Source organism: Dromaius novaehollandiae, chromosome 1 (assembly GCF_036370855.1).
Source record: "Dromaius novaehollandiae isolate bDroNov1 chromosome 1, bDroNov1.hap1, whole genome shotgun sequence".
NCBI classification, from domain to species: Eukaryota; Metazoa; Chordata; class Aves; order Casuariiformes; family Dromaiidae; genus Dromaius; species Dromaius novaehollandiae.
The window spans coordinates 23,884,548-23,911,928 of record NC_088098.1 but is presented as its reverse complement, the minus strand read 5'-3'; the positions used below and the strand labels follow the sequence as shown (position 1 = coordinate 23,911,928).

The 27,381-nt window shown below is 35.5% G+C and overlaps 1 protein-coding gene across 1 annotated transcript in view; it reads right to left on the bottom strand.

Annotated features, from left to right (window-relative positions):
- Window positions 1-27,381, bottom strand: part of CTTNBP2 (cortactin binding protein 2) — a 94,177-nt gene that overhangs the window by 12,470 nt on the left and 54,326 nt on the right. The window contains 12 exon segments of the mRNA XM_026097351.2: window positions 245-423; window positions 4,301-4,488; window positions 4,794-4,946; window positions 8,753-8,852; window positions 8,936-9,022; window positions 10,163-10,242; window positions 10,657-10,752; window positions 11,817-12,092; window positions 14,579-14,696; window positions 17,839-18,093; window positions 19,239-19,389; window positions 22,880-22,979. Coding sequence (XP_025953136.2) covers window positions 245-423; window positions 4,301-4,488; window positions 4,794-4,946; window positions 8,753-8,852; window positions 8,936-9,022; window positions 10,163-10,242; window positions 10,657-10,752; window positions 11,817-12,092; window positions 14,579-14,696; window positions 17,839-18,093; window positions 19,239-19,389; window positions 22,880-22,979 — 1,783 coding nt within the window.

The following is a 27,381-nucleotide window of genomic DNA, read 5'->3' as shown; positions in this document are numbered from 1 at the left end:
GTTTATTTCACATCACTTAGTTTGATCTGTTCCCTAATACACAGTTTTCTTTACAGCACGGTCTTGAAATGAAGAACAAAAACCTTAAAGGGTTGAGCAGAATTAGCCATTCTAGTACAAGTAACAGTTTGGAGCTCCTGTGTCAGAAAATAACGCTGGTGTCAAATGGATGAGTTTGGGGGGAAATATAGTTGATACATTCATAGTAAGTATCTAATTGGCAAATAAGAAACAGAAATCTTACTTCACTGTCACTTGGCCATGACCAGGCACCACTGGACAAGGGAAGAAGTGTTTCGGCCCCATAAGTGCTTCAGGTGCTCCTAGACGTGATAAGCAAGAGTTCAGCTGGTGCCAAACAGCAAGAATCCAGTCTATGATCTGGCACACAGGATCGCATGGAGGAGGTACTTTGCCTCTGAACTACAGAGAGAGAAAAGATGATTGACATGATCTAAGATCTCTGCCAAGAACACTTTCCTTGAAACCCCAAGAAGGGTTGTCCCCCCCACCCCCAGCATGTTGATATTATGAAAACCAGGAACAATCAAAACCTAATCAAGCCTTTTTGTCAAGCATACAGAACTGTTGTGGTAGTAAACTGTATTTCCCTAGCTACACATTAAAAAATATCTCCTTATCATAAATAATTCAAATATCTTGCTAGCACAGATTTGTGCAGTGACCTATAATATCCAATATTATATGTAATATAATATTATATGTAATATAATATACACCAGAGATGGGAAACAAAAACACTTGACTTCCAAACGTGGATAAAAAAAACCATGTATTCCTGAAGAATAACTGCTGGAAGCCTAAAAAGGACTATTTGAAAGAAATTCTGCTTTCATAACGAAAAGTTAAGACATCACTGTGCAAATAAAAATAAAGGAAAATTGAAAGGGAGTGAAGAGAAAAAAAGCTTTAAAAAGACTTTTTTTTTTTTTGTCAAACAATTATTTAAGTGAAGATGACAGAATTACCATAGATTTTGGAATGAATATGTGCTACAAAATATTTCCTAACATGTGAGAGTTATTAATTCCCATTTCCGAAAGATCATTTATAAAGTTTTCATTATACCTTTAATTGAAAATAAAGAGAACTTTGGGACTTAGGGCATCATATTTGGAAAAGGCGAACAACATTATTTAAAAAAAGAAATGTTTCTGAGGCAATAGCAAACAGTACACATCTATTAAAACTGAGTATATGACAGCTCTGTGGACCAAAACTATACCTGCAGCAATGAAATACAGGTTCTGTTCTTGGTTAATGGCATACAGGCATACAGTACTTCATTCAGGGATTCTTTGAAACGTAACCTTTTTTTCCATGTTAGCAGATGCAGGTCTGTTTCTCTACAGCCTAGAACTGAAAAGTTTTTAAAGTTTCTGAACCTTTATAATGATGGCCAAAACTACTGTGGAACTAATAAGCTTTATGCGTACAAACAGCAGTTGAAAACTGAGGTAAAATAATCTAACTGAATTTCCAACTGCCATGCTTCTAATTTCTTGTGGGAAACTGAGACACGTTTGGCAGCACTGCCTTTTCTGTGGTGCTTAAGACTGGAATTACAAGAGGCATTTCCCATATCCTATGCAATGTATATACTATAAACAGGGTATATAAAAGAACACACAACCACACTGAACAGGAATGTCTAATCTAGGCATGTTCTCAGAAGATTCCTCTATTGATTTTATATTTCGTAGCAATAACAGAAAGATGCCCCCTCTAAGACTTACATTTTCTGGTATGCCTTGTTAAAGGAAAATTATTTGACCACAAAGATCTTGTATCTCATCTAAACCCAAATTACAGTCTTCATTCTAATCCTAGGATTATCCTCTGGAACAGTCTGAATTAAAGGAAACATTAAAAGATGCACTAGGGATATTTGCCAGCACTGAAGTCAAAGCTTCTTGAACTACTAACACAAAGTCTACAGGTGAACAGTTTAATGTTAATGTAGAAAATCATTTAAACTGTCTTCCTAAATATAAAAATTCTAACTAAATTTCTAAAATAAGGGGAAAAAGCTTTTAATTTGAAAACATGAATATTAAGGACAAACAAGGTATTAGAATACAAGAGCAAGGATCTTCGCAATAGCTGATTGTTCAAATGATAAATGCGGTTTTACTTTGCCTTAGATTAATCTTTCTTCTATTTTTAACATTAGAATCCACTATTTTCAGACCCACACCAACTGGCATTGGAGATTACATATGGCACATGCATGTATAAAAAAAGCGTAAAATGTGCTAACACACTGGACACTTGTATTCATTATTTAATTAAGGAAGATACAGGAAGAGACACGTGGCTTTTTTCTCCAAATAGCCACTGTGAGCATACAGGCTTTAGAGAAAAAAAACATGAGATGATTACCCAAACTCTATTCAGCTTCAGTCAGAGGTAGAAACCTATTACATTCTCAGACGCTAATCTATGAGACTGAGGACTGTTTTTAGCCTAAATAAAATAACCTGAAAATGACATCTGTTAACACGCTGCTGCAAGTTCAGGTAGCCACAGTAGTTTGCCAGAAAAAGTTTGATCCAACCTTGTTCTCTGATCAAGTCAAGTTGCCACTGCTTCTCCAATTGTCTGCACATTGCACTGCTGTATCTCTTGGCCCTGTGCTCAACTGAAGATAGTCCTTCTCTCTGATCTTGAATGATCTAGGATGAAAAAGTGTTCCTGTCCTCTTACAAACAAGCTTAGATCACATTTTAGATATCCTTCAATGGAGGCTTGAGAATGCAACCTTCCTCCTCAACAGGATGGAAGGGAATTCTGCCGCATGCTTTAGTTGCACCGTTCTCTGGCCTATATCTCATTCCAGCACTATGGTGTAAGCTGCAAGAAACTGGCTGCTACTGTCCTCTCTTCCGGCATACACACAACTGTTATCCCCCATCCTTTGCCAGGCTTCTGGAAACCATTCAAACCCTCAACCATACAAACACTCATAATGATTCCTGCTTACTAAATATTTATAGCTCATGGAAAAAAGTAAACAACATTTCATAAAGGAAAAAAATTAGTTAAAGATAAACAGCTATGCACCTGAAAAAAGTAGCCTGAGAAATGCAGTTGCTTTTCCTATTTTTCAGAGTGCTCTGTTAGGGTTCCACTGATAAGACTTTTCATGCTATTCTTCCAGAGCAAGAACAGGAATACAGAATATAAATACAAAATATCTAGGAATATTTTTCCTCATTATAACTGAAATGTTCAGGTACCACAGATTTCATCTTTACAATCTCTTTGAGTCAGTAAATTTTCATAGTTGAGAACTGTGGTGCAGGATACAAGATGTGACATCCTCAAGGGCAACCAAGACACCTGTACAGCTGTACACTTAGAACTGACAATAGGTCTGTTGTTCCTGACAAGGACTCTTTACTACTGACAGTTTTTCCTGCTCCTAGAACAATTTCCTTTTTTAAGCCTGTCCAAAACTCTGCTGCCAAAATTATCTTCCTTTGCAGCTGTTCTGATTAAACTCCCTCTCCCAATGTCTAACACTACCTGTCTGCAATAGCTGCTATCACATTGGAATTGTCTTCTTCCAAATAATTTCCAAAATTCCACAATTCTGCTTTTGTCCATATTTTTCTTTTTTATTTCCCATCCTCTATTTATTTATTTAAAAACAGACTGACCCATCTTTACTATCTTCTGGCCTCTTGTTACAACTTTCGCAGACCTAATAGCTCAGAACAACCTCCCTCCCTACTGATATATTTTCAGCTCTCTTTTCCTTGAATTGCTTATGAAAACTCTTTTCACTGCATAAAAATTGGACAATACACACAGAACACACAACTAGCTTATTTTAGATGTATAGAGAAAATTCATTAAGAAAGAGATTTTACATTTGCTGAACAGATTTTTACTGTAGTGCTCACATAGAAGATGAGAAAAAAATACTGAAGGAGGTTTTCATGCAGTGGATATGCAAGTATCCACTGCATTATTATTTGCAGCCTATCTGTGTATTTATGACAATCAGCCAGGGCCAAACACCTTCCCATATGAGGCTGAGCACAGTAGTTGCAGATACACAACCCATTTATTCCTGAAATAGATATTGTATTTGTTTCGCTTACTTGAAGGTAGCTTTTGCTATGAAGTTAGTATTCTGTTTTCAGTAAAAACTCAAAGAATGTTATTTTCCTAAACAACTTAGTTATCTGCTCAGCTTTTGACATTTTAACTGTACATATTTCACAGACTTGGTGCTGGACAAAATACTGAAGCTGATTCTAGTTGTTCTTACCTTGCTTATAACTTTTCTTCTTAAAAACCTTTGAAGTAAGCCACGCATTGGTTCCCCATCCCACCGAAGCTGGACCCAACGGAAATGTTGCTGAACCAGCAGGTCAGAGCCATGAAGATGACACTTTGCGACTGTCCCCAATAAAAAGCAGTTCTCATGAAAGTAAAAGGCATCAGAAACTCCATTTGCTAAAAATAAACCATAAAACATTTTACTGAAATACTCAAAGTTTTTAAGTTTTTTTTTTTTTTTAACATAAAAAACTTTTACATACAGGCAAGAACCATTGACATAATTAGAAACTTAAAAAAAATTATAAATAAACAAATAACCCTTAAAGTATGCTATATTTGGCTGAGAACAATTACATTTGCAATAATACATAAAAACTGAACTAATGATGTTTTTTTCCTCTAAGTTCTCCATTTGGTATGTATTATAATACAACTTGTATGTAGTAAAAACATTTCTTTATCCCAAATTCTTTAAATACCTCTTTGAATAGTGCAAGGATTTTCCGAACTACGACTCTCAAGAGGTTCCAGAAAATCTCCTAGTAATTCGGATAAAGAAGCTCTCTCCAGATTTTCTAAAATCACAATGGTTGTCTTGCTTACAGGAGGCTGTTTAACTGGGACCAGACAGGCTGAAATATTAAAAAAAAAAAACAAAACCACATTGATATCTACTTAGGAAAATTCATTTTTATTTATGTATATAGATTTTACCACTGCTTGAGAAACAAAATACTTTTTTGCCTTTTTAACATTTTCACAGAAGCAGATAGACCATAAAACACATTCAAAACCAGGAACATAAAATCAAACAATTGAAAGAATATTATATTGTACAGTAAGAAAACAAAAATTGAAAGCTATTTTTTTTTAAAAAAACTGATATGGCTATTGGTCTTCATATATACAGAGGATTTCAGCACACTGAAAATAAACACAGCAGAAAAGCTAGCAGGCCAAAAGTATCTCTGGAAACATTTCTTATCATTTGCTGTAATACTCTTAAACTTTTAACATGAACTCTTTACACCATGCAGTGATAAATGGATTCAGCATATTCCACATGCATAAAAAACTTCTATTCATTTTATGAGGCTGCCTACTTGTTTGCTACTGCCCTCTCTTCAGAACTTCCTTCTTGAAGAATGACCCAAATAATCACAGCTAGTTTGAGACACAATTACAAATAGTAGTGCCTGAACCTAGAAGGTTTATTAATTAATTATTATATATTAATTATACGTATTTCATTTTATCACATTCCAAATCTTTTCATTTATTTTTTCTGATTTCAAGATCTTATGCTCTAGAAAGATACTGCCTTTGCAGGTGTTCCTAGAACACAAAACCGCCAAAGAAGGCTTCTGCAATATTAATAATAAACAAACGGCTTGCCTTGACTATATTGCACCTTGCTCTGTTTCAGAACTTTTTGAAGGTGATATTAAAGACTGTCATTAAGGATAAAGCTGAGTAACAGGGCAAAATCAGAATGGCTAACATCTAAGAACACATGAATCACAGTTACTGTGCAGGTAATTCAAAAAAAACTCAAATCATTTAATGGGCTAAAATCAGAAGGGACCACAATCTTCACCACAGAATACACAAAGCACAAGCACATAAGGAATCTGGAAGAAACAGGGTTATCACATTGTGCAGTCTTGTTTTGCTTAGGAAAAAAAATTTGCTAGAGATCAAGAAAGCTCTCTAAATACAAAATGTATATACACTATAAAATGATTGAGCTCCAGCAGAAAATAGAAATTTCTTCACACGTTAAAGCTTGGCAATAACACATTAGGCATTTGTGCTAGAAGGTGAGGGGGATGGAGATCAGTCTTTGAATATTTTCAGGTTTTGACTGAACTGGAGAGACACTGGTGCTACTTGGTGATCAAGCAAAAGGCTTCAGATCTCTCAATTCCACTGAAGCAAAAGCCAAAGCAAAGAAAGGCTTTTCTGGAAGCTCTGATGCTCTTTCATTAAGAAGAGACCACTTTCGCATGCGTCTGCTGGAGAGCTTATGAGGTTCTTTGAGAGGGATACAAGATTGTGTGCAAGCTCTCAGAAGTCAAAACGAAAAAATAGTAAGAAACCTTTTCTTAAGCTATGAGCTGAGGATTTTTCCAATTGACAACTCCCTAAGGTTTTGGCTCACTGAATTCCTCTGGTTCATCGAAGACCACCTGGGATTGGAAGCTTTCTCATTTTTGCAGCAACTGTAGCTGATGAATGCTATTGACTTATGTGCAATTTCCTAAGTATTACTGCTGCGTTTTACTAAGAAGATATAGCTGGGTAGCAGAAAGGATAGGTATTTGTTTAGCAAGTCCCAAATACTATCCTCTTGGTCTGATGGAGCCATTTAGAGAGAGAGAGAGAGAGCACTCTCCTATGGTAGAAGATGCAGCCAAACAACAGGGAAATGGGTAAGCAGAAAAATGAGAGACTCAACCAGCAACACACTGCTGTAACGCAAACACAGACTAGTAAGAGAAGTATGTTGCTGACACAGAGTCAAGCCTCCAAAAGAAGCAGCATTCCTAGAGACACAGAAGCTAGTAAATAAAACAGATCATGAATGATTTTCTGGCCTGCACGCCAAAAATCAAAACCTAGCTAAATTCTGACTAAATATTCTCTTCTTCTTTCCCAGCAATGTAGTGGCACTCAAAATGCCAAGTACGAATAATCACTGATACATGCTATCCTCCAAACTGTGCTCAGGATTTTCCGGAAGAACACAAATTAACATGGAATAAAATAACACCAGGAAGTAAGCTATCAAACAGAATTGAACACTGCACACCATTTCGCTTGTTCTAATAAACCATTTGCATTAGGACAAAGTCCTCTTGGTATTTCTGATCTGTCCATACTGAGGAGGAAAAAACGGTAGATGCAGATCATCTCAAACCTCGGTCTGTCTCAAAGTTTCAACGCTGAAGCACATGGGACTGATCAATAGATTTACCAGTTTCAAAAGCCTGAAGCCCAGCCTCAATACAAGAAGCTGGTAACTCCTGAAACATGATTTTGTTAATAATGTCATTGCTAACACGAATGACCATACTGCATGAAAAGTTAAGTTAAAATCCTAGAGCTCTAGAAGAGGCCAGAATAACAAAAGAGAAAGGTTCAGCATTTCTTTGGATGAAGGCTGAACACTACCAAGTTTAAACCCAAATTATAGTGCTTGGTTTTGTTGCTCACTGACCTCCCTTCCAACCCTCTCCAAACCCCAGAAAACTAACCCTTATAAAATAGAGATGGAAAAAATAAAAGAAAGCTGCAAAGGGGCAAAAGTAGCTATAGAGCCGAGAACTGCTTTCAAACAGCAAAACTGTGTTTGAGCCAAAATTAATCTGAAAAGTACTAATGAAAAGGAAGTATTGCATCTCTCTTCAGACTGTTATATTATCACTGTATGGGTACAATACGATTACTACTATGGCAACAACAAAAAAATCAGAGCTCAAATGCATGAGGTACAGGCATGAATGTGGTACAATCTGCATATGAACAAGCCCTTCAGAGAAAATTTTGTTTTGCCTCTCACTTTTAGTGTTATTCTATCCTTTTTTCATGTTCTTCTTCCTACTTTTGCCTGATCCATGTCCCCTCAATCTTCTGGTTCCTTATTTAATTTTGCCCGTTCTTGTCATTCATCCTTGGCTGCTCTGTCTTCTCTCATTCTTCTCATTCTTACCAATTATTCATTCTAACCTTTCAGATGTACAGCCTGCTGACCACTCTGAGAATATTTAGTTGTGGAGCACCCACATGATGGGACTTAGCCTACATGTGGCTATTCACATCCACTAAGAGAAAACTCTTCACTTTACACTAACAGAAATTCAACTTTGGCGTGCAGTACTGCGTCAGAATACACACATGACAACATTTGTCTGTCTGAGTGCCAACAGCTGGGCTCAGAGCCATACATAAGTATTTAGTAAATAAATATCAAAACAAGTGGTCCGGCTTTTTAACTACTTTTTCACTCCTCCTTAGATTCCCAAAGAAGTCATAATTATAACTTACCTTTTCATAAGACTTTTTTTTTTTTACATCAGAACAGCTACAATAAAGCAACAATAGACTTTCATTTCTGATTCAGTAGATCTGAACCTTTGCAATCAACTTAAAGGCTCACAAACAAAGCGAGCAAGGAATGAGACAGAAGAAAACGTATTATGAACTATTTATTTTACATAAATGGCATCAACTGTACAGAGAACTCCCTACTGAATTATCACATTTAGTTCTGTCTCAGCTTAGACTATTATCATTATTCCTCAAGTACCTAGAAAACTATAGGTTCTGTTAAAACATGCCCCACTCTGTGCAAAATGTTTTACCATATTTCTTTTGTTTGTGCCATTAAAAATACACCTATAAGTTACCAAAATTAGTCCTGCTGAAATAATCTTACCACTACTGATGAACAATTCTGCAAGCTGCTCCTTGGAGAAACCAGCATCCACTTCAACTTTAACTATTTCACATAAGGATCCTGCAGCCACTTGTTTTTGCTGTGTTGAAAATTCATAGATTTAGTGAAATGGTGTGTACTTTAAGTTCCAAACTAATGTCCTTTACATGTCTATGTTAATACCTTCATGCAGACCGCTATCTGATGTGCTATATAGTCTTGCAAACTTCCTTCTGGACCATGGAAGATGACATTACGGTATTGTTCAACCTACAGACAGACAGTAAATTATACTTGAAAATTCATAGAATTGGATATTTTTTACTCCAATGTGACAAATGGAGGTCGAAGGTGATAACCCTTACTACTGATAATCTTATATATTAGATTCAAAATAGGGAGTTTTTGTATACTAGGGCTTTGAAATATTTTCATAAAGGAAGATCCTCATTTATAAAACTATTCAAAAAACTATTCTGTCATTATACCAATCATTAAAACTTGAAAAATTCAAGTATTCAAGGTAAAATTCAGGTATTCAAGGATCTGTTTAAGAGTCACAGACAAATATTTTCTGGATTTGGAATTAGACTAGATAAACCAGAATGACCTTAAAATTAATGAAGAAAGTAGCGTAAGTCACTGCTAAGAACTCAGTATTATTTTCACCTTCACTTTCAACTTTATTTCCAGTTGAAACAGGATCATGTTACCAATACTGTAGAATAAAAATGGATTTGACTATCTTAATTGTAAAAGTACTTTAGCTATAAAAATTCAACACATATGAATAAGCAGTTAGAGAATACACTCAAGTCACTATGCAGCTGCACATTGTTGAATATAGCAGAAACCTATGGCACACAGCATAACATACTATCAAAGGACACAGCAGAATTTATGCAGATTTTAAACTAGTTCTCATTTGACTATCTATGTTAAAACAAATGATCTATGAAAGTTAAATCATGTTACCCAATTATGCTTCCATTTTAGATATTAAATAACTTGTAAGAGTCACAGGTTTATACATAAAGCTGATAATAAAAATCAGATCTCAACTGCTTATATTAATGACTTATTTTAACTTAATTTTCCATCAAAAACTGGAATGAAATAACTTTGGAAACACATAAGATAGCACAGAGCTTTTAATATATTTTGCTAAGCAGTTCAGTTAATCAGATGGCAACTATTTAAAGAAGAAAGTTAATGCCTTCATGTGACTACATTCACTGAGGGAAGGATGAGAGGGATCTTTATTTTAAAATAATCTCTTTCACCCCTTTTCTTTTTTTTAAATCTTGACATTCTTTCATAGAGCAGAAGATCAATATTTTTAATCAGCTCTACTAAAGAAATGTTTTCACATATGAATAGCATGTGGAGAGAAGCTAGCTTAGTACTTACGAGGCGGAGGTAATTCTGAAGCGTCTGAAGATGGATCATAGATGCATAAGTCACACTATTTAGACAGCCTTCTTGAGGTCCTTTAAAAGGGATAAGCAAATAACTTTTTAAAAACCTTAATGTTTATATGCATTTATGATAGACACACGCTTTTCATACACTATCTACAATAACCTCCTAAAACTACAGGCTATGCAAATCCAAACGGTGAAGAAATTAAAGGCATTCACCTAGTAACAGAGTCATTGCTATCTATGATGTAAGTAAAATGGGTATTATTATATAATCAAAAGAGTATTATGTTTTTTATATGCCAACATATTTTCTAAATTTTGTAGGTCCTTTTAGATCTAGTTAAGTAATTTCATTAACCAGATATATTTCAGAGGACCAAACAATACCGAAGAACAAAGAGAGTAGCAAATGATTCTCAAATTATATATCTCATGAAGCATTTTAGTGTTCAAAACTGAAAATTACAAATTGAAAATTACCCAACAGAAACACTGTGATATGCTCAGCTCTGTTCCTCTTCAAAAAGTCCCATGGTGGCTGGGAAAAAATCTGGCCTGTTGACCATGAAATGTTTCCTGTTTAAAATAAACAAATAAATAAATGAGTAAGATATTTACTGTGTCTATATAAAGTGTTCCATACTCCAAGCCTATTCAGTTGCCTGCAAAGACTGTGTGCATACACCAGTTTGACAAATAAATCAGTCCCATGTACTACATCATATGACTGGTAATACTGATGTTTTCTACTAATGAGGGCAGAAGTTTAATAGGCTAGCTTGTAAGGAATATTTACACGTAAAATATTTATATTACGCTTTAGATAAAACAAGAAAATATGCCCAGTCAAATATGAATAGTGGTTTTTTGTTTGTTTGTTTGTTTGAAGACGAAGCATGCAAATTTCCAGTATCTTATGCAACTGCTAGTAGTTCTCAATTTTGGGCAGCTTCCTCGTTATTTAGATTCTTTTTAAAGATGTTTCTGTTTTACTTTGATAAGTGAAGCTACATAAACCAGGAGTTCTTCTGCTCAATTTAGGCTTAGGAAACTCAGTCAAGATTGACTGTACAGATTTAGTTTTCTGTTTAACTGGTCTCGTTTCACATGTAGTACAGATCCCTTCTCTGGAGTGCTAAATTTAGTAAAGGACTAATTAACCTAGGACCTCGTGGTCCTGGAGCAAAATTAAAATGCTTAATCCATTATACCACCCACAGAGCTGAAACTAAATAATACTTTCATGCAGGCAATGTTCTAAGTTTCGTAGGTAGTATCTTTCTTGGTATAAGATTTAAAAGATCCAGAAGCCTAAAATATTTTTATTGAATTCTATTCCTTCACAGTAAAATAAAGAATAAGTAAGAATAAGTAAAGATACTTAAAGATAAAAATACATAAAGAATAAGTATCTTTTAAGAATAAGTAAAGATACTTAAAGATAAAAATACATAAAGAATAAGTATCTGAGTATAAAAATGTTTTATTAAATGAATGTAGTCATGACAATACAGATGAAGCAACTGTCACAAGTAGTTTAAAGTATACTTAAAACTATGGAGTAAGATTTTGTAAAGTAATGAAAATCCTGGTAAGTTTTGCTTTTCTTTATTAAGATAAAGATATACCACTATAGATACCTAGTTTGACAGATAATATACTGCTTGCACTGAGGCCAATGCTGGATTCTGCAGCACTATTAAATGACAGATCTTCTAGGCTCCTCCATCCATCAGAAGTGATTGCTTGAAAATGGTTTGTCACTGCCTGACACACTGCTTTTGAAAAATCATCCCATGATGTCTGTTTGCGTATATTTAAAGCGCATATTGTGTTTTCTGTTTCGAACTCCTCTGTACCACAATGGGCTGGTTCAGTGCCACTGACTGAAATCCTTACAGGTATGTTAAGAGCATCTGTTAAAAAACAGAAAACTGAAAATAAGAAAAACTGCAAACTCAATAGAAACCCTATGAAAGACCAGTAAGATCTAATATTGCAAAGGAAAGCCATTACATAACTCCAGCTATGGAAGAGTCAACATAAAAGCAGAGCATAGATCAATACCATACAATCAGAGCAGTGATGAAAAACAAATATCAAAGTACCAATTATTACACTAAAAAAAGAGTTTTCTTACACTCACTTAATAAATAAAAAGAGGCAAGACAAAACTTACATAATCTTTGATTTCCTCTTTACAAACTATTTTCTTATAAATTAAGAGAGATGGTGGGTGGTTTCTTAATGTTCAGTTTATTGTGGTTATGCATATTTTTAATCATCAATACAGGAAGGAATTTTCTCGCTCCAGTATACAAGTGGAGAAGGCAGTTAGACAAAATAAATATTGTAAAATAAGAAGCTAAATCAGAAAATTCCCTTGGAAATGTATATTTAATTTGCTGTAGAAGAAACTGAGAACAAGTTAAAAGAAGAAAGTAGGAAAGTTACATACACATACTAGAAACATACTAAAAAAATGATTTAATGAAATTATTTTACAACTTGCTCTTTGAAAAATGGAATACAATTCCACAGAAGCATACTGAAATCTATATGGATCATTTAGATGACTGAGTGAAAAATGAAAATGTCTTTCCAACTTTACTGCAAGAACAATACATTTCAGATATTATTCATGAAATACAGGATAAGTACACTACAAAAAAAGATATCAGCTTATTCTGGAAGATTCCAACATTATCTTAGTTTTGCTTTTTGAATTCAGAAGCCAAAATCTTCAGCTGATACAAGCCAATGAAGCTTTCCTGATGTTAGAAAAGCTCTGATTAAAACCCATCAGCCCACCATGAGGCAAAGATTACTCAAAGGCATGCTTCAGATGTGGGATTGTGAAAAATGTATCAAAGGCTTGCCCTTGTAAAGGCTGGACCTCTGGGAAATGAGTAATGACCATGAGAACTTTAGGGGGGTATCTATGAGAAAGCAGTCCCCTAGGACATATTTGAAGTGTACATCTAAATTTCAGTGCAGGTGATCTCTCCTGTTGGAGCATCCTACTGTCCTACGTGCCTGTAATTCCTTACAGTGGAGACCTTACTGGGTAATGAAGGAAGCAGAGAATGGTACCCCTGGTCTATCCAAAATGCAGTCTTGGCTGGTGGAGGTGTATACTCAGATCCAAGAGTGGAAGAGTGGAGTATCCAGCTTTCCAAAGATCAGATGTTGTGGGGGAGAAAAGCTAATTACAATTGCAGTGATGTGAACTACAGGTTTAACAAATGAAAGAAAAGGGAAATGGAGTTCAAAGGTGCTGACCTGGGGAACTAGATCCATTATCAGCCTGAACAGACAGATGTTCTAGGGTAGTAGGGCTGATGAAAATAGTACAAGCCTCAATTTAGCAGGCTACAAATTCAGCCATCAGGAATTGGCTTCAGTCTGATAAAGCAGACCACAGAACAGAAGTTTCTAATAGAAACTGAGTTCTATTCCACACTGCACCTATGAGAAAATGGTAGGAACCCAGATCTTATGGCAACTGAAGAGGAAATCAGAACATGTTCAGGAAGCTTCCCTACCTTCTTGATAATCAATGAACTTGACTAGCCACAGGCTTACATCCCACAACATGAAACACAAAAAAAAAGTGAAGAAATACAAAGCATACAAATCCACAAAGACAAGAGTTCTGCCTATACATAGGAATAGAAAATGCAGAACTTGCTAGTGGCTGGACAAATTTCTAACCCCAGAAATACACTGTCAAGACCTGGAACCAGGTCAGCAAGCTCTATTCAATCTTGAGACCCTACTTGGAATGATGAGGTACTCCCTATGCCAAACTTACATAGAAGAAGGAAGAAGACAGATTCTGACAGAAGACTGGTCTTCTGGCAGAAGTTATTGATGCTGGAAGAAAGAAATAGTTTGATGTTTTCTCTAAGAGTTGTTTTGAAGAATAAAACAAAATCTCCTCAACAATAAACAAACAACAAATAAAACTGCTCTAAAACAGATTCAGATATGACTGAAAGATTTTCTTAGTCTGAGGAAACACAATACCTATTCACCTAGTGATTTTTCTACAAGACTATGAAGAAAAGAATGAAAGTAGAAGAGGATAATAGCTTTACAAAAAAATAATTACTAATACTAAATTCTGAAAGGATATGGATGTTTGCAGATGTGTACAATATATACTATATTTTCAAATGATTTAAAAACATAAATATGTAAGTCATTTAATGCTTTCCAGAAAGATTTTATTATGTACTTTTGCAAAATGTGGAATAATATTAACTTGCTTACTTAAGCTAAAAACCTTACTTTGCAGTGACAAAAAATGTCAACTACCTTTATAGTATTTCTCATTTGTGTCCCACAAGCTCTTTATTAAAAACATTTTTATATAGTGCTGATAGCAAGTATTACTTACTTAAGTTTTCTAGGAGATGTTTGCAATCATCCGTAGCAACATCATGCAGTGTTCGATTACACTTATCTTTTCTTTCAGCCTCTAGTTCACCATGGCTACAAAGGATTTCTAGACAGTTCTGCAAAGGTAAGAACTGTATTATTCACTTGTCTGCTTGTTGCATCAGACAGACAGTTCTACCAACAGGCATTTAGACTCCTAATTGAAATTCTTACACATGCATTAGTCAGCTCACAGAATTCCTAGTTACGCGTGTTCAAATTACGTTTCTCACAGAGTTGAGTAAAAATACTTTATAACGGATTTGAAATTCTCAAACCAAGATTTTGAAAAAGCAGAACACAGGCAGGCAGGCTTCTACAGTTTTGAAACATCTAGTGCTGATGAGATGAAATGAGCAATTCTTAACATTGGCCATTAGTTTAGGTATTCACGTAAGTCCAGCTAAACACTGTTTTGAAAAACTTTGCTTCAATGTTCAAGCAATATTAAAAAGGCAGTTTTAAAGCCTAATACAGAGAAATTAATGAATCTATTCAGACAGCAATCTATAGAACCTGTTTCACTTAGCAATTCACCAAGTATTAGCAAAAGTATGAGTTTCCATTATGCTTGAGATGTGAGTGGTACACAGTGAAAGAACAATGATCAATCTAAAATCACCTTACGTGCTTCTTTGGCAGGGAAATCTGAATTTCTGCAATAGTAGTAACAATGCAGTGAAATAACAATGGATTAATACTAAATTCAGAACATAAGTATTTAGGGGATGCCAAGAAAATGATGCCCTTTTAAAATTCAAAGACTTAAGATGTACTGAAGAAAAGTAATATGCTTTAAAAATGCAAAAATTCATTATAGTTCATTAGAAACAAACCACTAGCATTTGGAATGGTAATACTGTAATAACAAAAAAATAACAAAAACATAAGGAAAAAGAAAAAGTAATAAGAAAAAAAAATCGATTACACAGTTCCTCCCAGACTAGCAAAACAACTCCCCATGAAACTACATTTCAAATGTTGATTCATTTGTGATCGAATAACTGATTAAGTTCTGATTGTTAATGTTCATCCAACCAATAAGATTTCAGGTGGCCTACAGGAAAACATTGTCATTCTCAGACATGTCTTTCAAGAATAAATATCCATATAAAAAAATCCACCATTACAAATGATACTAATTAATACTGTATTATTAACCCTTGGGGTTAATCTTAGCAGAGAAGTCAACCTTAAAAAGACAGAGAAGTAGGTATTAAAATCCTGACTCAGAACAGGTTTGAAGGTTTGGCTGCTGTTACCTATTTTGTACCTGTTCTAACAGAGAGACTTCTGTCAGGGTATTGGAGACCTTGACAAATTTCACAAACATAACAGTAATATAAGCTATTTCCATGAGAGGTAATTTTACCATATAGAGGTTCCAGCACTTGTCAGAACTTTTCAAAAATCAACTAGCTCACTAACTTTGCCAGAAGAAAAAAAAACTGATCCAGAAAAATAACAGCTTTTTTTTTTTTTTGTCAGGTTAGTAGATTAAAACTCGCTCTCAAATAGGTATAATGCAAAGATAGCAGAACTGTGAGACTGGGAAAGTGGGAAAGTAATATGAGAAAAAAGAAGTAGGAGAGGAGAAAGGAATGCAGCTACTGTTTTCTCAGGCGAATAAGATTCTGAGTTGGCTCTGCTGCCCATGAAAGAGCAGCTAAGATGTCCTAGCACAATTTATCTGTAAAGAATGGCATCTATCAGTCTTGGAAGATTATGCTGCAAGTGCCATCACTGTTTATATGCAATGTACCATGTATTGTCATTGGTGACATGCTACAGAAAGCACAGATAAATGACTAGAGAATGAAGTGTTAACAGTACTTGAGGATGGCTATTACACTTTGTTCAGCTTCTTAATATCCCAAACATCTCTCTTGAGTCAATAAATACATTTAATCAAATACAATTAAATCAAGTCTCCACAACACCAAAACCAGGAATCTGACTGCCAGCTACATATTGCCTTCATCATCTTAGAGTATACTCTCAACCCTCAATGGAGACCTTATTAAACAGATGACTAGGAATGAGTTCAGAAACGCAAAAATGCAAATTATTAATGAAAGGTATATGTGTATAGTTCCAGTCTCTGTGCCATCACAGAGAACACCTAAGCAAAACCTCTCTTAGACAATAAATAAGACAAAACCTTGCTTCAAAGTTACGGAGGATTATATTATTGCAGGAAGCAACATGTTCCAAACCATTTAGGAATTTGCAGGCAATAACAAATACTTTCAACTCCCATCTGAAGTGAGATGAATGAAGGTATCTGAAGTAAGTGTCTGCACCTGCCTAATGGACACTGGTAAAAGAACACTGACTTGGTTCCTATGCAAAATCATGAATAAACAGTGGCTGGGCCCTGATTAAACATAATGTAACAAACCAGTTCTTAAATCTGTGGCTATCATAAATGTATCATAGCAAATTTATCTGAAAAAGGCAAATATAACAACAGATATTGAATTAGGCATTTAATCAATAGCCACTTTCTAAAGTCTTGGGCTATATTACCCTAAAATTGATTTCCTTCTATGTTTAGTATCCTCCCTTTCTCTTCTCTCCAGGCAACAGTCTCACAGCAAGATCTGACTGACAGCTGTCATAAAAAAAATAAAAGTCTGTTCAACAATCCATGGTAGAAATGTAAAGCTTCTGATGTCAAACCTGTCAAGTAATACTCAATGTGAGGAAATCTCCTGTGTATAATCAATAAGCCCTGTCACAGGGGGTGATAAAAAACTTAAAAGGTCTTCTAAAAAGCCTGCTCAAAATAAGAAATTAAACAATGTATCCAGCTCTCAGATATCTGACTCTACTATTCCTTATCCTGCCTCCATCAGTGAAAATTGTTCATAGTTAAATTTTCTCTCATTATAAGTGGAAGCTATATCCATCTACTATCTACATTAAATACTTTGAAAAACTGAATCTCAGGTAACCACCTTTTCTCTCTTTATAATCCCTTCCCCCACCAGAAACAGGCATTTACAGAGGATGATTCATTCTGTGTACATTGGATACCTAGCTTCTGGGGTAAACGATCCATTGGAAGTACCTCTCTGTCCCTGTTAAATTAAGTGGGACAACAAACCAGACAAACAGACTCTACACCTAATTTTTAGTTCTTCAAAGTTAGAAAATAGTAGGATTTATCTTGCCTAAATTCCATCAAGTTACTGGAATTTGCTCGTATAGACTGACCTTAAATCCTTTTGATGCTGCTATATGGGCAGCAGTCCAACCCTCCTTGTCAGCATGGTTGATGAGATCTGCAGAAATAACAGGCTTGGCTTTACTGCTGTAGTTGTCTTCTCTGTTCTCCAAATCAAAGTAGTCTAAATTAGGCTCTGCATCATTCAAAGAGGTCCCATTGTTTGGCTCTCTGTAGTACATAAGGAGCTTGAGACTGTCAACATTACCAGCATCCACTGCTGCATGAATTGGTGTCCAGCCATCCTAACAAAACAAAAGCAAAAAGCACACTCCCACCAAACACACAGAAGAATGTTTACAGAAATTATATCAGCAATGAATCCATATGGAATGCTGTGCTTGGAAATCAAAAAGATAGGCAACAGTGACATAATAATTCTCTGGGAAAATGGCCTTGTATGTGTGTGGGGTGGAAGAAAGGAAGGAAAGGAGGAAAGGAAAGGAAGGAAATGTAGCACACTAATTTTACAGTTTTTCTCCAAGGACAGGGCAGTAAATAGAATTCTCTACAAATTTTGAGGTCTAAGTGATACAGGGCTGTACACACTGACTGTTTCCTTATCATGTATCCAACTACCATGATTCTAACAATTTGTTTCATGTGACACAACTCAATTTATCAGTCAGATCTTTTCATGTTTTTGACATCACAACTTTCTCTCATTTCAAGTCAAATATATTTACTTTCTAAAAAACAGCATAAATGAATCAAAAAAATCCAGCGTAATAATAAAGGAGCAGAATGTATTGTGAAGTTACTTTTTTTGTGCTGTGTTTCTGGACTGCCTACACCAGACATTTATTGTCATGTTTACTTCAAATTTTTAAGAAATAAACTTCAGGAAAGCCCCTGAAATGAGCAATACCTATATTTTAATTTGGAGACAGTCCTCCCTTCTTTTCCCTTCTCCTGCACGCACAATTTCTTTTTGCCACATTCTTCTCTTTGTGATATGAGAGACTTTACAATACCGGCTGGCAAATTTGGGAGGAATTTCTTCCCCCCTCAGGGACAATAGCAATGCACCCTTACATAAAGGGTAGAAGCAAAATCCCTATCTGCACCTTAGAGTAAGTCAAACAGAAGAGTTCTATTTCTCATGCGTGGTGCTGAAGAAAGACCTGCAGCAAATTACAGGCTCAATCTGAAATACGTAAAATAAGAGGAAATTTAGGAGACTGTAGTTTAGGAGATTTTAGAGAAAATACACAGTTTAAAAGACCAAACTATCAAGTATGATGTAAAGAACAAAACAGTAATTTCAAGTTACATGGTGTATCACAGCTTTAAAGAGAACGTTAGATAAATACTTTAAATATTTCCTAGGTTTTCATAGTTTTTCAGTACTATACAAGGTACTTTATCTTTACAAACTATTTTAACTTACACTGGTTTTTACTGTTCGATCTGCTCCACCTTCCAACAACAGCTTAATACATTCATTATTTCCATTTTTACAGGCCAAGTACAAAGGTGTCTGTCCTCTTTCAGCAGCATGGTTAACATCAGCCTGATACATAATTAATAATTCTGCACACCTAAAAGAAGTGATAAGGTAATAAAATTATCCTCTATTTTACATTCAAAACTCTTTATTATTTATAAGATTTAAATATTTAATTTTTTAAATATTGTATGAGTTTTACAGATACAGATCTACCTGTGATTTTATCTATCCTACACATATAGGTATAATTTTATAATTAGGTTAATTTAAACGTATAAATCTTAAGCTGCTATAGATGCATTTAAAAATGTGAATTTAAAACATTTAATTTCACTAGGCTGATAAAAAATTCTCGTAACAGCTGCTTATGAAAAACCTCCAGCTGAGTCACAAAATAACATTTCTTTTCTGACCACTGATATGTAAAATAGTTTCAAAAGAAGAAAAAAAACACAAGAAACCCCCCCCCCCCAAAGCAACTCCCAATCCTCTTATCAAACTCCTGGGAGTTTTGTTTGTTGGCAGGACTAGCTTTAGAAACCAGCAGAAGGGACAATTGCATATGGAAGTAAACTGGTAGGGACAGCATAACAGCTATGGCACTGTCTATGTCAGATACCTGAACGGAAGCTATACCGCCGTCACTGAAGGATGGTTTGGGGTGTGCTGGTTGCAATTATTGGAGTAAGGAGGATAGAAGAGAATAGGCGGACGTTTGAAGAGAGTTGGTGACGCATCAGGGACCAACATTTGGATCCAAGGTCTTGTATTTCCTCATGAGCCAGTAGCAGTAGGTCCAGTTTTTTTCCTGATTCTTATTCCAGCTTTCCCCCCTTTTCTCAAATCCAGCTTTTCAGAAACACTCAAGACTTTAGAAAAATCTTAATTCAGATCTATTCCCTCCCCAGTTCAGAACAGGACTTTAAAGTAAGAATCCCGTCTTTCTGGCTCTGTGTTTATCAGTTCATTCAAAATGGAAGGAACAAAAAAAGCCTGACAGCAACTGTACAATGCTGTATAATTACTCATTAGGGGATCACACTAGAGCAAAGAGGATGATAAAGTACTTTAAAAAAAGAAAAAAAAGTAAGAAATTATAGACTGAAAAAACACAAGTACACTACAAAAATCTCATTTTAGTAAATTTTTTACTTAGTCAGAAAGTCAATCAAGTGTAAGATAAAATGACCAGTTTTAGAAAAATATAAGAGAACATTAATTTGAATCACTAAGATGGACCTTCTGAAAATGACACTTCAATAAAACAACTGCAGATTGAGTTTCATGTCTGCTATGTTAAAAACACCTAATTTGTCATTTTACATTGTACTCAAGACATTGTATTGTATCATTTTAATAGGTTTTAAAAATCTAACCAATCTAATGAGACTCTGAAGAAGCCTCTCTAATCTCAGGGCTGTAAATAAAAGCTTCAAGCAGACTTCATTAAATGTCCTGCAAGGGCTCCCTGAATGATTTTGGAACTACTACACTGACTTCCCATCTCAAAGTCAGGTAAGGTCAGCCTGGTTTGGGCCACATGTGAAATGATTTTGAAAGTTCCTCTTAATAGCATTTTCCGAAGTGGTGAGATTACTGAACAATCCCAAGCAACTATCAATTTTTTCTCACTCTGTAACTATGGCTGGAACAACAGTACTGTCACAGTTCAGGAATAAGGTTAATTGACAACTGTCACAGGGGACTTGTCAGCAAACCTATCACAGACAAGCACTGCACGGTTCATTGCTGTCATTAGTCCCAGATTCTTATTGCTGTAGAAACACACTTAACACAGATACCAGATAATCCAAAATGAACAGATTATACCATTGCCCAAAATTCTGCCCATAATAGAATTTTTCTGAGCCAGAATTTTGCAGTGATCAACGAGTCAAACAGCCTAAAGCATTACTGAAGCTTTTGTAGGCAGTGATATTTTCTTCTAGACCTGTTTTTATTCCACACTTACCTTTATAATTCAGTTCACATTTAGTAAGTAAAAAAAATAAAATAAAAGTAAGAAAAGTGTTTAGGCATATCATATTACATAAGTAACTCTAAGGGAAAAAGAATATAAAGTCTGCAACACCACAGCCAGTAGACTATATATAGCAAAGTGCTGTGAGGGTAAGTCAAAGAAAGAAATAGCTTCCTACGTAAATACCCCCCCCCCCAGTTATATTTATTTTAGTGAGAGAATACGAAGACTATGTTTGTACACCTTGTTAAGTCACAACTAAATTTTACAGATTTTATGTAAAACATTGAAGCATTTAACTATATATACATACATATATATATACATATATATATATATATATATATATATTTATATTTGTGCTCAAAACACCTACTGGGGATCTGCTACCTCTGGTTTAAAATGGTAAAAGGTATACATTAGTTGATAAGCTTTGAGTCCTCTAAGAAGTGGCAAGATGGTCCCTATATACTCACAGAAGATGAGTAATGAGAGGACAGGGACAAACTTTCCCATTGCTGTGTGAGGGCCCATCACTATACAAAGCCAGTCTAAGACTGTGATCCCTACATGTTAATGTCTCAGAGAGAAATCCTTAGAAATAGTGAAATGCAACATCAGAAGACTCAAAAGTTGAGAGAGAAGCAAAAATAAAGATACATAAAATGAACCTAAAGTTTTTAATCAAGATTTCTAGTCAGACTTTTTAATGCTTTTGGTATCTGTGAAATAACTTTGTTCTGGATAAATGTGCTCTGGACAAGGTTGCCTAGAAGTTCCTTCGAACTTTCAGTTCTATTTGCTATGATTCCATGATATACAGTAAAGCTGCAAAAAGGAAACAGTGCTAGCCTTCAACTCCTCCAACTTAAAGAAAATGGAAAAAAAAAAAAAGAGAGTCATCTGGATGAACTGTTTACTGCTTCTCAGTATAAGGAGATGACAGAATTTTCCAAATATGCTGTCATAAAACACTCATTCTTTCTAAAATTAGCCAGGAGCTTAAAAAAAAAAAAAAAAAAAAAAAGGAAAAAGGAAAATTATTGTAACTACATTTAAAATAATGTTCTTAGAAACCATTCTTCGACCTATACAGTTTTCTGTTTTTCAAACTTATCGATATGAAAAAACTTAAACCTTAAAAAAGATCAGTTTCAATTGAAGTAATTTGATTCTATATCGCACATTTGAATACTCAGATATATGCTCTTTCAACTCTGTATGATTAATCATAGTTCCCTATACTTAAAAAAATTAATGCAAAAATTATTTCTTTCCTCCTCCCCATGTTAATCCTATATTGTCTGAGGACATGAAGAAAATCAAGAAATTCAAAGGTAAGCCTGCCATGGAGACCAGAGTCACATTGTGGTTACAAAGAGTACACAGTTCAGCAAACTTAAAAGCTGCAACTGGAAAAAAAATAAATGGAAAATATTCAACCAGAATGGCATATGAATATGACATTGAGTAGTTGCTTTCAATAAATGACAAATGCATTTATAGCAATTCATAGAGTGGAAAGCTAAAGTATATAATGTAAAGAGAAAGTAAAATAAAAAATAACAGCTGAGGGGTAAAATCGGAAGACTTCACTTACTTGACATGTCCCTGAGCAACTGCTGAACACAAGGGTGTAAAGCCATTTTTATCAGCAGCATCAACTTGTGCTTCTGCAGTCAGCAGCAATCTCACACAGTCTATAAATTGAGAATAAACACAGACTGATATAACAAAAATGAGTGGTTAAAACTACCCAAAGTTTAAAAACTGCTCAAGAGACATCATTTTGGAGCAACAGCAGCCAATCTTTTTGACTACATACACCACATACATTTGTGAATTGGAGTAGAAGCTCCAGGCTGGCAGGTGAGTGAAGAATGATTCCCTGCGGGCACCACCGCTCTTCGTAAAAAGGGCCTGGGTCCATACTGGGATCCATTCACACGCCCATTAATGGCAACCCCCTTACTGGCAGCTAATTTATGTACTTCTAAAGCTGGGAATTTGAATTATCCAGCAGCCCCAAAAACAGCACAGCCCCACTAGCAGTCACATGACATATCCCCAGCCACAGGCGAAATGTTCACAAGTTATACGCAGCTCACACAAGAGGCTGGCCACTCTTGTTTTAGTACCCTGATAAGGGATTGCAATGACTAATAAGATAGGCTTATGAATTCCAGAGAAAAAAACCCAAACCATTCATGTTCAAAATGTTCCCAAAATGACATGCTAAAAATAAAATCAGCCTGATTTCACCATTCTACAGCTAAATTAACTCTAAGATAATTAATTGCATACTAATTAGATTGCTTTTCATCCACAACAAATTGGAATATCATTTAACCCAAATAAGTTTGAAGAAAATACTCAATCTGCTCCATATTCTTAGAATTGGTTCTAGACCAAAATAAAAATGCCTTCTGGAGTTAAAACTACTACTCTAAAAATAAGCTCAGCTAGAACCCCAATTATAAACTCCTGGCCAGTTCTCTGAGCAATTTAATGCCTTCTTTTACAACACTGGCTAAGATGCTGGAGCCAAGCTTTGGCAGTGAACCTTATCTCTAGAGATCAGAAACGTGTATTTAGAATTAGTCACAAATCTGACTAATCTACCATATTTGCTCTTGTTACAATTCTTTCAAATATTACTGCAGATGTTGTGGAGCTGACTGAATGAGTAATTTAACATTAAAAGGTAAGATTTTAAAACACTGGTACCGTAAATTAAGATTCTTAAATAAGTAACCTGATTTGAAATGGTACCTATTTTTTAAGTTGTTTGTTAGGATAAGCTACCCAGACTTCATCTGAAAGATTTTTTTAAGTCATAAAGAGCTCTCATTTAACTACTTTATTGAATATTTCTACTTGTAAGACAATGCCAATTAAAATCAAATTATGTTTTCAATCTTTTTATAGCAGAAAAAATACTATACTACGAATGACAAACTTTTTCTTTTCTTTTTCCATTGTCAATCCCAGTCTTAAGGTAAACAATTAACTTAAAAATACATATTCCTACTTGACATCCTAAAATTCTTCTAAAGCTTTTTGAATTATGTCAAATAAATTTTCTTCAAATAGTTTCAGGTATTTGGCTAGACTACTGTTTGGTTTCTTCCCAAAACATTTGTTAGCCATGCCAAAGCAACAAAGAATGCATAGAACAAGACTACCTTTCTAGAAAGGTACAGTTAACTTGCAATTAGTGATTAGCAGATCATTCAGGCAGTAGCTTATCTACATGAAAGTACTGCTTCTGATGAAAATCATTGTTCTGACCTGTTCCGTTCCCAGGGATAGGTGAAAGCATGAAGAAATAACAGCTACTTTCATAAGGCACAGCATGTGAGCTAGTAAGCCCTCTGAGACCTGTCCTGGCACATTTGGTGGAAGAGCACTAATCTCCAGGAAGCCTGCGTCCTCTGGGTAGACTTTCAACTGGGCTTGAGAAAAGCATCATTTGAGTAAATCCTGTCTCATTAAATCCCATTCACTGACTGATGTCTGACATAGAAGTAATCGGCAGTGGAGGGCACTGTGCAGAAGGGCGGGCACAAGAAAGGCACTGAGGTTGTCACTGAGTTAAAGGCTTTGCTCAAAGCAAAATGAAAACATGGATGTTTATTAGCACAAACACGTGGAGATTTGAATATTGTCCACCAAAGCTGGGTGGTGAGCTCTTCCAGAGTGCTGGCAAACACAGTGCAGATACAGCTGGTGGCCCTGCAGAGCTGACTCGGTGTGGCTCCACGTCTCTGCACCTCACCCCTTTCTACTTCCCATACCATTCTAGTTTTTCGCACCGACCATGCTGCCACAGCCTCCAAATACTCAGGATAGAAGAGGATTGATTACACCATAAATATATATATTTAGTGCATAACTGAGGCCAAAGAATATTATTTCATTCTCTCCTTCTCAGCTACTTCTTGCATGGCAGAGAACGGTCAGGATTACCAGCACAATGCAGATACACAGCTGTATTAGCTCAATGAACTACTGTACATATTATCAAAGGAAGAAACCCTTTTTCAATGCATAACAGATTGAGGTGGCTCCTGCTTTGTTAATGGATCAAATCAAGACGGCCTGACAAAACAATCTGTTCAGCTACCCCAATCTAGTGGTTAAATCATAAAATCAACAGTTTCCCAGTGTCCAGTCAAACGCAATGGAAAAATTTAGTGTATATTTTTATGGTGAAGTTCTCCTTCTCAGACCTACAGAATAGGGGATAGCGTGTGTGCAGGAAACAAAGAAGCTGCTATGAGCTTCACGTGCCAGAAAAAACCCTCAGCTGCAGCTCTCAAAGTGCAACCATTTACAAACAGCTCTTTAGTTACAGCCTTGCAACTAGAACTGACTAGGGAAGAGTATCTTGAGTGTTCTCTTTTCTTGTGTAACAGTCATTTTTCTCTATAGACTGGGCTTTCAGCACACAATAGCTGCTGCCACCATGTTGGTTACTCTACCTTTCCCTATTAATCTATGAATCTTAAATACTGTATTTCAACTGAGTGTGTGTGGAGAGCATTTGCTTTCCACCCTCCCCAGGCTTGTTTGTGTGTGAAGGGAGCTACATGAATGCTGTCATGGATGGCTACGTGCTTTTTAGGAAAGACAGGCCAGGAAGGCGAGGTGGGGGAGTTGCTCTTTATGTGAGAGAGCAACTGGGATGTATTAAGCTCTGTGCAGGGGTGGATGAAGAGCGAGTTGAGAGCTTATGGGTAAGAACTACAGGGCAGGCTAACTTGGGTGACACTGTTGTGGGTGTTTACTACAGGCAGCCTGATCAGGAAGAGGAAGTCGATGAGGCCTTCTACCATTCTGTGATTCTGTGATAGAAAATGACCTCAATAAAGGAAATCATGTTGCTATCACCCCCTGGGGTGATAGCTTACATATTAAGTCATTCACAGAAAGAAAGAAGGAAAAAAATTGGTCAAAGGCAGTGACCTACCATTGAAAACAGAACTCAATGCTATGAAAAATTTGTAAATTACATGATTCTTTTTCTTCTCAAAATCACTTCATTACCAACTCTTTCCTATGTCTCAGTTTTGAAGAGCTGCATCTATCCATACATTTTGGAATTAACTACATGTACCAAACAAAGGATTACATATTAAAGTTAAGCACAAAACCTCTTCATTCTTCAAAAACACTACAGATCAGGCTACTCTTGGTTTTCATATAATGTATGTGAAGGAACATCAGAATGTGCAGTTCTCTTATTCAGAATTCATATAATCCATTTAGTTGCTGAGAATGTCAAGAAATTTTGATTGTAAAATGAAGTATTTTTCATATACTGTCAACTCTAAATAGAAGTGCAAAGCTAAGATCATGCTAATATATGCTTTACCTGAAAAAGTAAAAGATACCAAACAATTACAAGATACAAATGTGTGTGCTTGTTAGTATGACTGTGTTTTCATACGTCTATCAAGTGCCTCTGTTATTTGGAATTCTGACAATAAAACAAGCAACCAAATTGCCTTTGCTATCAGTAAGAGCTGCTTAGTAATCATAATTGAAAATCAGGGCATTTGCTTGGAAACATATAGGAATACAAGATGAGAACAGAAGAATTGGGCCAAGTTCACTCTCCCACAAACACTACCAATGATAAATAGACTTAAGTCACTTTAGTCTAGAAAGAATCTACAGAACATCCATTCTTTAATGGAAAAGAAAAACCAAAAACCCTTTTCAGACAGTATAACAAACTTGGGCCCAAAATGCTTGAGACAAAAAGCTGCAAAAACTCCTAAGTGTCAGAAGAAGAAAATAAAATAGATAAAGGACTTTTCCAATATTTTAAAGATCTGGGCAGCAGCACATAATCTGTCAGATGAAAAGGCCCAGATATTACTAGGAACTAAACCATGGCACATAGCAGACAAAGACAAAATACACCATTTGAACATAGAGAAAATTCTTCTTTTCCTGATGCCTGGTAGCAAAATTAACCCTGAATATGTCAGAAAGAAATATATAATCTGCCCCGTTATGGATTTAGGAACCTAACTTTATACTTTTATTTTTAAAATCTTTGAGAAAAAAAAACTGGAACAGTCGCTATATATT